The sequence below is a fragment of the Trichoplusia ni genome, chromosome 14, assembly GCF_003590095.1.
Source record: "Trichoplusia ni isolate ovarian cell line Hi5 chromosome 14, tn1, whole genome shotgun sequence".
In the NCBI taxonomy this organism is placed as follows: Eukaryota; Metazoa; Arthropoda; class Insecta; order Lepidoptera; family Noctuidae; genus Trichoplusia; species Trichoplusia ni.
In genome coordinates this window covers 4,998,249-5,012,961 of record NC_039491.1, presented here as the reverse complement: position 1 = coordinate 5,012,961, position 14,713 = coordinate 4,998,249, and the positions used below count along the sequence as shown (strand labels likewise).

At 34.4% G+C, this 14,713-nt stretch overlaps 1 protein-coding gene across 1 annotated transcript in view; it reads right to left on the bottom strand.

Moving 5' to 3' along the window:
* Window positions 1-14,713, bottom strand: part of LOC113500811 (angiotensin-converting enzyme-like) — a 75,751-nt gene that overhangs the window by 7,486 nt on the left and 53,552 nt on the right. Inside the window, exons 26-31 of the mRNA XM_026881709.1 lie at window positions 5,503-5,661; window positions 4,947-5,187; window positions 4,605-4,687; window positions 4,091-4,297; window positions 3,673-3,842; window positions 3,346-3,470 (exon numbers count right to left, since the gene is read on the bottom strand). Of these exons, the coding sequence (XP_026737510.1) occupies window positions 3,346-3,470; window positions 3,673-3,842; window positions 4,091-4,297; window positions 4,605-4,687; window positions 4,947-5,187; window positions 5,503-5,661 (985 nt within the window). The remainder of the gene's footprint in view (window positions 1-3,345; window positions 3,471-3,672; window positions 3,843-4,090; window positions 4,298-4,604; window positions 4,688-4,946; window positions 5,188-5,502; window positions 5,662-14,713) is intronic.

The following is a 14,713-nucleotide window of genomic DNA, read 5'->3' as shown; positions in this document are numbered from 1 at the left end:
GAAGTCTGGGTATCTTTGCGCGTGTGATTGAACGTTTGTGAAAATCGCGACATAAAGATTAAGGTCTTTAGTGTGGGAGTCGTAAAAAAAATACCCCTTACATGAGAGTAACCTTTAATAGTTGTATGAAGATTGTATTTGCGTCGTTTTATATAAACTCTTTTACCACTTCCAATCTAAAGTTGTGGCACTTCTTCTACACTGGTGGATGGCGGAACCACGGATGGCGTAAGGAAATATTATACGAATGACTGGCAAAATGCAGATCTTTGAACTTTTTATGAGCTTCTAAGTAAATAAACTTTCAGTATTACAGAAGCATCCGTTATTTATGGTAATGATTGGGAGGTTTTAACTTTTCTGGTTAAAGGTTCAAAATCCAAATAAATAAATGAGATTAGAAACAGCTTCAACTAGCTAATGATAGAGAAAAGTATGATAAAAGTACACTTTAGTTCATCTTTGAATTAATTATCCAATTTTCACATGCGGACAGCTTCTTTTGACCCATCTTGATCGTACTTCTCTGCTTATTATTTTAAAAGATTTAAGTATCAATTCAAAATTATGATCATAGAATTTATACAATGACATATTATTATGTACATAGAACACAAAATCCACCCTCATTTTAAGTAATCTCTCAATTTGATAGTGTCTAATCTGTTTCAGCATTATCCTATTAATTCCAGACCAATACATCCCCATTCCACAACCTTATTCAAAGTAAAGCAACATCAACGTTTCTTTAAGTTTCGTGTAACTAGAACACTAGTCCACGATAATTTAATTATGTGTTTCCATACAAATCTAATTCAGTTCATCGGTGTTGGTGTTTGTGTACGGAGTTTCTGAGGTTTTCAGCATGAAGGCTTTATCACAAGCTGCTGTGATTACATCTGTCGTCGGTTTGCTGTGTTATGTCAAATATGGTGAGTTGATTTTTAATTGATTGCTAAGAACTTGAACTTTGGAACGAAAGTAAAATGTATTTCGTTCTTGCTTTCAATTAATGGAGTGAAGGCTTTGACACAATGAGGTTGTTTTTGATTGCAAGGACATGAGAGGCTCGTATTATTTTAAATAATGTAATTTTTAATGCAATAAGTTCTTAAAAAATATAAAAATAGTCTTTTAGTATTTTCAGAATTGTCATATTTGGTAATTTTAGATTTAGATTTTGATATTTATGAGTTATTCTAGACTGTGTCCACAAAATCTACAAGTATCCAAAAAATCGCATAAACTATGCAAGTAAGACCGGAATTAGTGACACTAACATCTTTTTCATTGGCCATCCTTATGAAACTTTTCTTATTTTGCTTTTAAAACTTATCAACAATTAAATAACATAAAATCAATAGCCGAAATCAAATCTGGGTCTAAACGACACCAATATTTAACTTATCAGTAGGTAATCTTAAGTTTTATTAAGACTTACTTTTATTTTCCCTTATTTGGTTGTCTTTTCCTAAATCCTTCTATATCTAAGTATGTCACGGGTCACAGCTCACATGAAGCCTTTCAACCTCCATCAAAATTGGATTACAAACCGCAGACAGTTGAACTTGGCTCAAATTCTCTTGAGAAATATACCTATCTTTACATTGTTTGTATAATAATATGGTGTTTCCTTTGCCTGCATAATAAGTAAAAAATAATATTGGATGTCCAGTCTGGCATGTGTACCACAAAAACCACAGAATCAAGAATTAGAACCATCTTCCAGGTTCTTCTCTTTTGAACAGACTCTCTGTAATCAATGTAAATAAGCACCCCATAGGTAATATAGCAATAGTCGTTTCAAAACTAGAGCAAGGTTCAAGTTCTCTTATTCTGGAGACCTGATTTTGACTATCCTTAGTTTGGAAATATCAAATTAGTTAAAAAAGAAATCGTTAAGCCCACAATTGGAAGGTATGCTTGATGAGTAAGGGAATAGTGTCTAAGATTTTCTTTAGTTTAAAAAAATCCGTACAGTATGGATTTTTCTTAATTTACTTAATCGTCTATTATTATTTTGATCCAGCGTCTTCGATCCTATGTTACGACTGCAACAGTGCGTACGATCCTCGTTGTGGCGAGGAGTTCGACTCGTTTAGTTTGGGCATCATAAACTGCTCCCTGAGGGACCCCCCTGAACACATAGAGCCAATAGAACCTACCTTCTGCCGGGCTATTAAAATGGAGAGTGAGTATTATGATGAGCTAAGATTCAATCGATACTATTTGAAAGTTATAAAGAAAATGTCACTAACCTGACAAGTATTTATTTAATTATATATTATGCATCCTCCTACGCATAAATTTTTGATCTAAGCTTTCATATTTCACTTTGACTAACTGCTAAGTAAAAAGCAAAACATTATGAAATCATTGTAATCAATCTATGTATTTCATGACAAACTCTTTCCTTTCTTTTTAAAACACATATCTACTGTCCATATATGATTTTTTGTTTATAAATTCACTTGCTATCTACGAAGTCTAATTTGTAAAAGGCATTTAAATTAATTTAATTATGAAGTCAAGACGTGGGTTTACGAAATTTTCTGTCAATTTTTTGTTAACCTGAATAGTATTCTCTAGCTGAATGATCTGGAATATATATCTATTTTCTTCCTTCTCCACAGTAAATGGCAAGGTTCGTGTTGTTCGCCAATGTGGGTACCTAGCCGAAGACGAGGTAACTGACCAGCCCTGCAGACGTGTTGTTGGTAACGGCGACTTGTTCGTCACCTACTGCACTTGCAAGACCGACCTCTGCAACTCTGGCGTTACGCACAACCACCAGATGGCGCTGTTCATTAGCGCAGTATTGTTTTTAGTATTGTATTATTAGAGTTTTATTTAAATCAAATTAAAGTGTGTTAGATTTGTTGTTGTTTATCACGAAAATAAATAATTATAGTTTTATTTGACCTTGGACCTCGAGATACTTTTCATTTACGTTTCTATAGTATAAGTCATTGCTCAGTTATGAAAATTTTACAATCTTTCCGTAGCTATTACGATATTTATGTGACTGGAGATTAAGTAGTGAAAGTAAAAACATGCACTCTTGCATTTCCTAATAAGTACGTAGATAAAGATTAATATGACCGCATGCAGTTTAATCAATGTTATTCCAGATTTAGCTTGTAGCTCTCGGGATTGTCGTTTTAAGAGACATTCATTTACCAAGTTGAAATTAAATCATTAAATAAATTTGTTTTATGTTACTACTTCCTATGCTATGTATTTATTTAGTGTTCCCAAATTATGGGATTTATTTATTCACCAAAAAACACTACTTATAATTTTTCAGCAACGTTGGTTTGTAACTAAACATAATAAAAATCTTACCTGGGTTGGCTCCATCGCGGAACACTTTAGGTAAGTTTCTGTACGCCAGGAAATATTCAATGTGAGCCATCTCGTGGTGAGCTGTCACCAAGTCCTTCATGTCGACGTGGGTGCACATTTTGATTCTGAAATAATCCAATAAAAGCTAGTGAGTAGAAGAAGAAGTAATGGGATTTGATTGTTTAATTCTTTACCAAATAGACGCCAATTTGATACTTGTAGAGCAGACTTAATTAGGGAGTGTAGTGATGAAGCAAGCTCTAAGGAAAAATCCTGCATTTGAAAGGGTGAAATGCTTTAAATAAATTCTAATGAAAATGACCTTACCTATAGTCATGTCTATTACAAAAGTCCCAAGCCGAGGGTTGACAGTGTATGTGTCTGTCTGTGGGTTGTTGGAGTGCGCTCAGTGCCCAGAAGTCATGTGGCATCGCAGACATGTTCATTGACACGAAGAACTCTTCGGCCAGTTGGAAGATTGTAAGCGGAGTGTAGCCCTGGAATCAAAGATTGTTAGGGATATAGATATTAAGTATTTCGCAGTATTAAAAGCGAAAATGTATTGATGTAACTTATGAAAAGTGGAAATAAAAATAGTTTTTAACAGTGCCCTTGTCTGTAATAACAGGTACTGATTTTGCGCTGTTGTTTGAGACAGAACAATTTCCTCTATTTAGGAATTGCTTGAGCCCAACTTTCTTACAGATTGTAAATCATCATAAAAAAGGCATCTGTTCTCTATTACCTGTTGAACCATTTCAGGAGTTACATCGACTAATGTTTTTCCTGGGTAAGGCAGGGTGACTGGTACGATCCCAGACCAGCTCTGACCCCACATGTCACCGAGGATGTGGGCCGGTAGTGGAGCTGAGCGGGAGATACGTTCAGGACCGTAGGCTTCCCGGAGACGACGACGGACGTATGCGTGGAGGAGTTCGTACAGTGGTTTTACCTGAAGATTAATATTTCAGTTGAATTGAATATTATTTTCATATTTATTTAGCTTAAAGTTATACTGGACTATACTACTGTATAGTTTTAACAATTTTCGTGACGCAGATTCATAGTTGTCGTACTGCAATTTGGGATTTGATTATCCGATAAAAAGGCGTAAGCGTGTCATATTTGTTAAATAAATAATTATTTGCGATGTACAAAAAGTTCCACGTTGGTTTACTAAAAACGCCGATATTCAGACGTTTAGAATCCTAAACGATCCTATCAAAACTGAATTCATACATAGAACATGATTTAGTTACCTGTTCCCAAACTTCGTCTACTTCCTGTCTCATATTGGACGTCTCGTACGGGAACATCCAGTACGCGGAAGCGTCAGTGAAATCTGAAAAAAAAGAAGTTTATGTTTTAAAATCCGTTTTCTCTGTTTTACCAAAAATGGCTAAAACTGCTGTGTTCATTTGTTAAAGGTTTGCTAGAACATTAGCGCCTTATAGTATTATGCGAGCATACCGTTTGCCTCAAAGGCAATGGTCATACTTACGCAGGCGCTTTGCTTTTGCACTGAAAAGCTTTATATTACTAAGGTATTATGGCTTTAACATAATTTTATGTATTCTATTTGACATTACTATTCTACTTACTATTCAATCTCGCGGCCTGATTGGTTAGATCAACAAGCTGTTCATACAGATCCCTGACTCGTCTACCAGTGTTTCTTCTCCACTCAGTCCAGATATGTTGAAGCTCGTCCCAATCCCGAGAATGAGACATGATGTGTTGGAGTTCAGGTTGTAAGTGTAGGCCACATTTGAAGGGTTCGTTGTAAGCGCAGATCTCAGCGGTGTTGTAGACGGCGAGCATGTCGTTGATGATGCGATTGTACTGGAAACAAAAGACGAATGCACATTTAGTGATGGATATGAATTTGGTGAACTCAATTTTTCTTAACTATACACCGATCATGTAGCAAGAGTTGAATTCGAAACTCATTTTGTTCAAACAATCAAAGACCAGAATATTAGGTAATTTTTTTTGTCTCTTTCTGTACCCTTCATACAAATTCCAAAGTAGCAATTCGCTAACTTTAAACTAACTGAGAAAACTAGGTGTGTCTCTCTCCCCATGGTGGATAACGTAGGAACTAAAGTACTCAATGTAGATCCTAGTGTTAGGTTACAGAGACATCTTAATACTTACTCTGTCAAGTTGATCTGGAGGTAATGCGGCAGGTCCAATGATGCTCAATAATCTTAATTGTCTGAAGGTGGGGAAGTCTCTGATGACTCCTCGCGGTATCTGCTGGGCGGCTTCCCATAACCCTCGTTGGAACAGCGTGTAGCGTTGCTGGGCATCCAACTGTAATGACAATCAGAGTTTGGTTTAGGATTTGTATGGTAAAGAAGATTAATGGTTATTTTGAGGTAACTTCCAATCACTTAAACTTGAAGAAGAAAGAAGGTGAAATAAAGATTTTATTTGCTAATTTATTAAATACTTAAACTTTAGAGCAGTTTAGAGTTTTTAACTCAAACCACCATTGCATTATATTATAAATTATTACATATGATTAATTTACCCACATTAAGGAAAAAAGTAATTTGTAGTATTGTACCTAGAAGAAATTAAGAAACTTCTTCTACACCGCAATGGCTCAAAGTTAAATTCCATTCAAATTGTACCTAGCAGGATTAAAATGGCAATAAAAAACCGACCAAGAAAATGTTGTTTTACTTAAAGTCATAAAAAGCATTATAAATCTTGAACTGTTATAGACACAAACGATTTTAAAACCTTAATTAAGTCAATGACGTCATTTGCAATGATGAAAAACAATGATAAATAAAAATCGTTGATTTTTTTACAGCAATTACTTTAGTGACTCAGAGGCTATAGCGTGATGATATTATGCACATTATGTGTGAATCACACTGATATTGCTGCTATAATTGACAACTATTGTTATTAGGTGACATGATGGTATCAGATAGACACCTAATGTGTTGGCTACTAAGAATAGACCAGAATATATTCCGATTGTAAAATACAATGGGGCTATATTCTGATCCATGCGCATAGGAAATATAAGAGTTGCTATTTAAAAAAATGTTGATTCATTATAGTATCTTGCCTTGCATTTGGCAGTCTATTATGCTAAATGCTGATTAAACTAAATTATCTAAAAGTTTTATATTTAAATAGATAGTGTCATCTTTATAATGGTTTAAGCCAGATATTATGATACTTCATCTTATTCTTTTTCACAGACATATATTTTTTAATTATCTTCACATAGTATAGATGAATGTACACCGTAGATTTACAGATTTATGGTCCCATTCGAAAGTGCAAAAGCAGCACTTTAATAATAAGCCATCAACAAACCGTCCAAAAACCGTGTTACAGATAATTATAATCCACTGAGAAGTTTGTCCGGAAAACAAACAATTTGTTACTCCGGTACTCCCGGAGTGCACGGACAAGCAGCAAACTACCACACAGGAGACTACACGATACGTTGAGTTCGAAGGCTTCAGCGCTTCTTAAACGAGTTTGGACGGCTGGACAAATGGACTATCAAAGCCAAGCATAGATTAGCGTATTTAACTCATCATTGGCCTAGCCTTTTTCCAACTATGTTGGGTTCGGCTACCAGTAAAACCGGTTTCAGCTAAGTACCAGTGCTTTACAAGGAGCGATTGACCTCTTCAACCCATTTACCTGGGCAACACGGGGTATCGTGTTGCCCAGGTACCTCAGCTTGGTTAGTCTGGCTGTCAGACTATTCAAGCTTCTGACTACCTGTAACGACTGTCAAAGATGTAGAAATAACAGCCGGGACCCACAATTTAACGTGCCTTCCGAAACACGGAGGAACTCGTTATGACAAAGATGGTCACCCATCTACGAACCAATTGCGTCAAGCATGGCTTAACCTGTGATCGAATCACTTATGCGGTTATAGCTTAGCCACGAGCTACTCTTAGCCTATTTTACTACAGAGCAAGCCAATAAAATTATCCAAGCGTAATAGGCTAATCTAAGGCCAAAGTGCGGAAATCGCTGCCTATCACCACAACCATGAGCACGATCAAGCAAGTCAATTCATATGTTTTCCCGTAATTATTTGTTTGAGATTCCTTCATAATGAAGTATGAGTTTCGCGAAGTAGGCAAAGGTCAACATCTCGTTGATTCATAATACAATTACCTCAAAAACCCGGATGAACCGTAATTAAAGACAGCAATTTTATGATGATTATCGTATATCTCGATGTAATTAAAAACCGTGAATAAACTTCTGTTCACACTTTTTTCTTTCAATTACAGGTTAAGGACTACATACATAATTTCGAATTGTATCAGCTCCTGTTTTATCTAGTATCTATATTTCCTTTGTTAATCTACACAACCCACAAAGACAACGAATTAATTAATTGATGGAATAAACGAAAATAAAAACGTATCTAATAATAACTCCTACTGACAACCACTTCATAAAAATTAGACCAAGTGCAAGTCGGAGGAATGAAAAAGACATTTTGAACAAAATTTGTATTTTTTTATAATTTATTTATAACCGTTCTGTTTTACCCTTGGTAATTGAACCAGAACTTTTAAGAAACGAACCGTTGTAGGATTGAACCCTCATCCAAGGTGTAGTTTTGCGCACCGACAAATTCAACAGTTTTATTTCAAAAGATGGCGGCAAAACTGACAGCCCGAAACAAGGGTAAATAATACACATAACTAAAGTAAATACAATAAAACAACCTTGTCCGTGGCGAATTACATCTAACAAATGTCATAAGTCCCTTAGAAACTGTTCAACAATTCATTATCCAACCTTGATTTACTTTGAGATTTAATCTTCACGCTCGTTTCGGACTCAAGTTCAAGTTGATTTGTATCGTAACAACAATTATTCGGTGGTTAAGGCATATTGTTTTACTTTGATATAGAACTAAATTAAAACTAGTTAAGTTTTTTGTCTTTGCATGTCATAAGTGACTGTAATCACGGTTGGGTTAAAATCATAAAATGATGATGAGGTTCATTAAATTACTTTACTTAGGATGGTTATATAAACCACTTTTCTAAAAAAAATGATCATTAAGAAAATGATATACACTTGTTAGGAATAACAAATGAATTATAAATTTCTTATAGTGTGACAACACTATTTATCTAGTTTCCTACCTTATTTTTTTTCAAGTTAAACAGCAACTGACTCTTAGTCATAATAACATACATGAAAACTGTAATTAAATTGAATGTCAAAGAAACGTTAATTACAACAAAGTACTCATTACTCCAGCTACATATAAATATAACAAATTCAGTTGCCCACGGTATTAAACTGGTTTTGAACTTGAGACTGTGTTTATGCGTTAATTATTCATCCATATTATAGTTACTTGTCACGATCTAAACATAATTGTTTTAGTGTTGTAGTGCGTACTACTTGGTACCAACTTTATTAAGTCTAGGACGATCTAGGTAGAGTTATTCATATACAACACGTGTAGACGTCAAATTCTAGTAATGTTTGCTTGCTCGATATTGATATGCATTGATACTAAGTGATAACTTAATATAATAAACAGCTTCTTACTGTTAAATGCCTCTTTCTATTTAATACCTTTTTTGAAATCTATTCTTTTATGTACAAACATGTATAGCAAATAAATGAAACCAATCAATCAAGAAGGGTTTTGCGCTATCTGATTTCATACTTCATGTAAAATGTTAAATTTTGCTGCCTCTTCAATGACCACTAGTTTAAATATACCACTCTATTGTTCTATGAGCGTTATTTATAAAACAAATTACTTTTATATAGCTCATTGTATTCAAATTACTGACTACTACTCGACACTGGTAAATATTTGTAGAAAAAACAGCAGGCCTTTTCCAAAATCTTTACACTTAAATAAACATTTTATCGAAAGCTATGTCTATCCAAATACCCCCAACATACAAGAAGGGACAAAATTCGATGAAGCTGAACCGCATAAAGATAAAGTTGAGACCTTACGGTAGCCACTTCAATGCCGTCTCCACAAAATAATGAGACGTCTATTAATTCTCACACAAGTTAACGTATGTCCATTGTCAATGATAGAGGACATTCCCATACTGTGGAGTTTTGCAATCGTATCGTGACGCTGACGATGTCTTCTTGTAATTTAACGTAAATAAGGAAACTATTTAGTGTGCAATTTTTGGAAACTACGATAGTCGTGAAAAGGGGTTCTTTTAGGGATTATCGTAATTGTAGAGTGTAACTGAGTCTGGGCAGTGTTCTATCCTATCCGCGCAGTGATGTAGTAAGAAAAATCTTAAGCCTATTTGTTCAGAGTAATGTCGCGAATGTAACTCCCACTTGACGGATTTTTTATTGGTACTTGAGATAGGTAAAAGAGTTGGTTATTTTTTTACTGATCTAGCTTATGGTTACTCTAAACTTTTTTTAGTATTTTCACACTATGCTTATACATCTTCAATTGGATCAAAAACACTGAAATAAGTAAAGCAATACATACCTACTTGCTGACTTACGACAACTTATTTAGTTACGGGTTAGTACCTACATACTACAATAGACAATAGTGGCAACATCGCACTATAAACATCCGGTACATCAAAATAAGGAAAACACTTTTGTAAAGTCATCTAGAAGTCAAATAACCGATCTGTCATAACAACATCGACTACTAAAGAAGTCAACAAAAGCTTACTAACAAAAAACTCATTCATAACAAAACTAGTTCAAGTTTACAAACGTATGTACTATCGAGCACAAAGCTGCTTAAATATTTGGCACAATACTATGCAATCCATTTGCACTTCCACACCAAGTTAAATTAACCCTTCTACATCAAAATTACAAGCGAATTTGGATTCTAAGCCGTCGTAATTAGAGTGTGCCTGAAATTGGTCGAGTGTTTTCTATAAGTGGGAGTAAAATTCTAAGGTCAGGATCGTCTTTTGTCATCAATTAGCGAACTACGTGCGTTGGTTGTGTGAAAAGCTTGCTTGTACCGCTAAGTAGAAAAGTTATTAGAGTACACTTAGAGACGTTTCAATTTTATTTTATTTGCATTTCACAAGGTTAGCTACAACTTTTTGTATGTCTTCACAATCTTTGCTATCGGTTGTACATTGTCTTAAAAGCGCAACAACGTAGTTTTGGTCACAAAAATGCAAAAAAAAACTAGCGTTGTGACGTTTACCCACTTTTGACCCTGAATCCGTGCTGATTTCATATCAAGGTGAAGGCAAATCATATCAGATTAATTTTTAAATCTTTGTTTTAACGTTGAAAATTTAAATTATGGGCATAGTAAATTCATAGAATAAATAGAAATATCATCATCATTCCCCTGCCCTTATCCCAATTATTTTATTTGGGGTCGGCGCAACATGTCATCTTCTTCCATACCTTCCTATCGGCCGTCATCTCACAAGAAACAATAAATAGAAATATATCAATCAATATTCAATACCTATCCTAGGCAGGCAGACAGTTGGTTACTTACTTTATAATGCTTGGAAAATTTAAAAATAAAATCAACTAAATATCACAAAAAAATTGTCAACGTTACAAAAAAGATGATTTATGTTATATTTTTAGATTAAAACCGAAAAATCCTAAAATCCTCTTACCACATAAAAGTTAGCAAATTGCACCAAGAAAATGCCCCATTTTCAATTTAGCATCAATTATTTATACTCGACTTGTTAAAATTTTAGTACTTATTTATTTCGTTGTTATTGTTTTTATCTATGAATGAATCTAGTACTCCAACCTCTAAGAGCGTATATACAAGTACAATATTTTCCCTAATAGTGTTAATAAGCTGAACGCAGTATTGTAACATCGATGTGTCACCATATCATTCTCAAGCCGCTAATTAGATTTGACCCAAAATTTGCACTAACTTGGATTTATGTAGGTTTGTTTTTAGCACAAATTTAAACGAAACTACTGATTTTGAAAAAATCTTATTGCATATGCAAAAAACGCAAAAAAAATCCTTCCATCTAATATAAAAAACGATCGATTGACGTTTGGTTTGATTTGCCCTGTTTTTTTTATTAATGGCAATGAATATCCTTTCAGTCAATAAATACGTGTTGTTAGTCACACCGCATAACAACACAAAACCTACAAGTGTTTTTTCTAGTAATTTTCTATTGTGAATAAATTGAGATTCATTTTTTACCCGAAAATATTCAAGGTTCCCTTGTAAGTCTGAAAGATAACCTTATTTATTATGATTTGAGAAATGATTAAATTGAATAAAAACTATTTGGTTACGTTATTGCTATTGTTGTTTTTTTTTTGCGTGAGCTGTCTTACTTGGGTCAAATTCAAATTAAAATAAAAAGTGACAGATTATTACAGCATAAAAAAAACGTGGATTGTCTACACCCCAACTCAATCCACATATTTTCGAAACACACAAAAACGTAAAGACATAAATTTCTGCATGTGAATAGTGTTTGGAAACTCCTTCTCCTTCTATTGATTATTCAACGAATAAACATCGCCTAATCGTGTTATAGGCTAGCAAACGGATGGCAAATAGTATAGTCACCATCAATTTTAATCAATATTTTTATAACAAGAAGTCAATTGTTTGATTTCATTCTTTTCAAAATATTATCAGTTAAGTACTTCTTTTTTGCATGCAGTTAGAACTCGTGACTTAACTTGAACTACAAAACAGTTCCGTAGCCAACCACAACGCAACATACTTAAATTACATTTCAAACCAGCTCGCAAGTGTCATCAAACGCAATTATTATGGTCACAAAACAATTACCCACAACCATAAGCTTTTCCTCTAACTATAATGACTTGAACACAATAAGAAGCCTTGGAGTAATGAATTATCTTATTGTTCTGTTATCCCAAGCCTTATAGGTCAAGATACGTTTATAGGTTATAGAATACAGGCGATATTTTGTTAATGAGTCGTCTTTTATTTTGTTGCACCGAAACTGTAAGTAACTAAGACGAATCTTCAACGATTTTGATTTAAACAAGGACATTTTAATGATAACCGGATATTTATAAATAGGTGTCGAAGATTATTTGCACGTGTGAATAATTAGCCTATTATTTTAAGTGTTGAAAACAATTAGGAGTACAGTACTAACTACTTTAGTCCTCCAATGCGCTAGATATCATTTCGTCCCTGCTGTTTCTAGGTAAGAAGAACTTAATTCTGACGTGACTGCCTGACTGCTGATAAAGAGGATAAGTAAGGACAGGTAGTGTCCTTATAAAAAATAGCTACACTAATGTGTCGTATCAGCATTTGGCTTGGCGTTAAGCGAAAAGCAAAACAAGTCACTGGCGTTTTAAAGTTGCATGACGAAAGATGTGCAATTGTTTTTAAAACTACTAAACCTAGAAGTGAACTGTATAGCCACACCTCAGCAACTAGTTCTACCGACCAGAAACCTTAACCAAACATTTCATTGACCTAATTCTAAAATTGTCGACCAGCGGATCTCCAGTATACTATTATTTTGATGTGATAAATCGATTATCGAGAACAAATAATTGACCATGATGAGTGACACCACCGATACTATTGTTTGGACACAATGAAGCGCAATGGCGGACATTACGGCAAGCCGGTCGGACGTGAGTCGTGACAAATGGAATTTTAAGTTTGCACTATTTTGACGTAATTGTTACACTTCCTTAAGACACAGTTAAATTTTGATGTTAGAGAACTGTATGTAATGAAATGAAGGAAACTCGGTCAATGCGAGTCAGACTCGGTACACTGAGGGTTCCAAACAAGTAGTCTGAAAACAAATAGGATGGGTGACAAAGTAATGAGTAAGACAAAAGACACAGTATTATAACACTCTTCTACAATGAAAAGGCTAGACTTAGGTTTCTACTTGAAATACATATTCGATGGTGTTCAGTAAACACCTTAGTAAAAAATCTGAACCAATAAATTCGACCAACTTTATCGCTATTCTCTTGACCTTCGTCAATAAAAATGCTTGACAGTCAAACAAACAAAAACTTCATCACAACTAAATTGATGTCGTCGTCGATAATAAGGTCATTCATATAAAAAAAAACTTTGATACAGAAAAATATCGAAACAAGTCACGAACTATATGTACGAGCATTAGTTCCCACGAACAACCGTCATAAGAAATATATTAATTAGATCTTGATAATATGTGTTGATCATTGTTACACGGGAATAGTGACTTGTAAGATTCCGGACAAAACGTAAGTGTTTGGGCTAATTTCAATTAAAACCATTCCAAATCCAACTCTTACCACACTATAACACAAAATCGAGCTTTTCATTGGATTACTGCATTTAAAATGCATATCGTAAAGTTTTTCCAATGGGTTTTGGCTTTTTGGATCAGTGCAGAAATGGTTCGAGACAAAATTCTATAATGAGCGCGATCATTTGTTATATGACTGGGTAGATCAGTTGTTATTTTGAGACTAGATAGCACTGTGCGAAAGATGTAGAGTATTATGTATTTTATCATATTTTTGAAAATCAAGATCCAAAGACAGATGCTGTCATGGAGTTAAAAAATTAATCTCCCATAACATCCGAGAAACAGTACATTAACAGATAACGAATACATCATCACCATTAATAATGACGTGAAACCTAGCCTTATAAGACAACAGAAACCACGTAATAATCCAACACAGAACAATACGGTACTCTCTACAAAAACAAGAAGATACAACACACCGTAGAAACGTGGTGTTGCAGATCTCACATACATTGTTCATGCTATGGGAACTGCTACCCGGAAACTTTCCACTAGATAAACGCCAATGGGAATGTGTGAAATAAGAAATTTATAATTGCAATTGTAGAAAACATTTATATATTATCATAAAACAATCAGACTACAGCTTGAATAATCATAATAATGATGTCCATGTACATGTTTGTACATTCCTAATATTTGCTCTGAGTCTAGGGATCTTTCTGCACTTGATTTGAAGACGAACAAACCCCTTCCTACCGAAGTCGAAAACGGAGCCATAATATTATTTAAAAAAAACGGCCCTCGAGGAAAGATATTGAATCCTTGTGTCGCGGGGGGATTTACAAACATACATCTGTCGTGGGGACCTTTAACTCTCGAAGATCATTGCTGTATTATAACGCAAAACAAGTATTGGTCTCTACTTTACTGGTCGTTTTGGAGATTTCAAATATCAAATTTTCCAGGCCCTAATAAACACAATGAGACGCAGTAGGTGACATTGCATTTCCATAAGATGGTCAGTTGTTAAACATCGCATGTACAATCCTTCATCTCTACTTCTGTCTAGAAAAACCAAAAGCGATAAAGAGTACATCTTTTTATAGATTCATTTCTGAAACTAT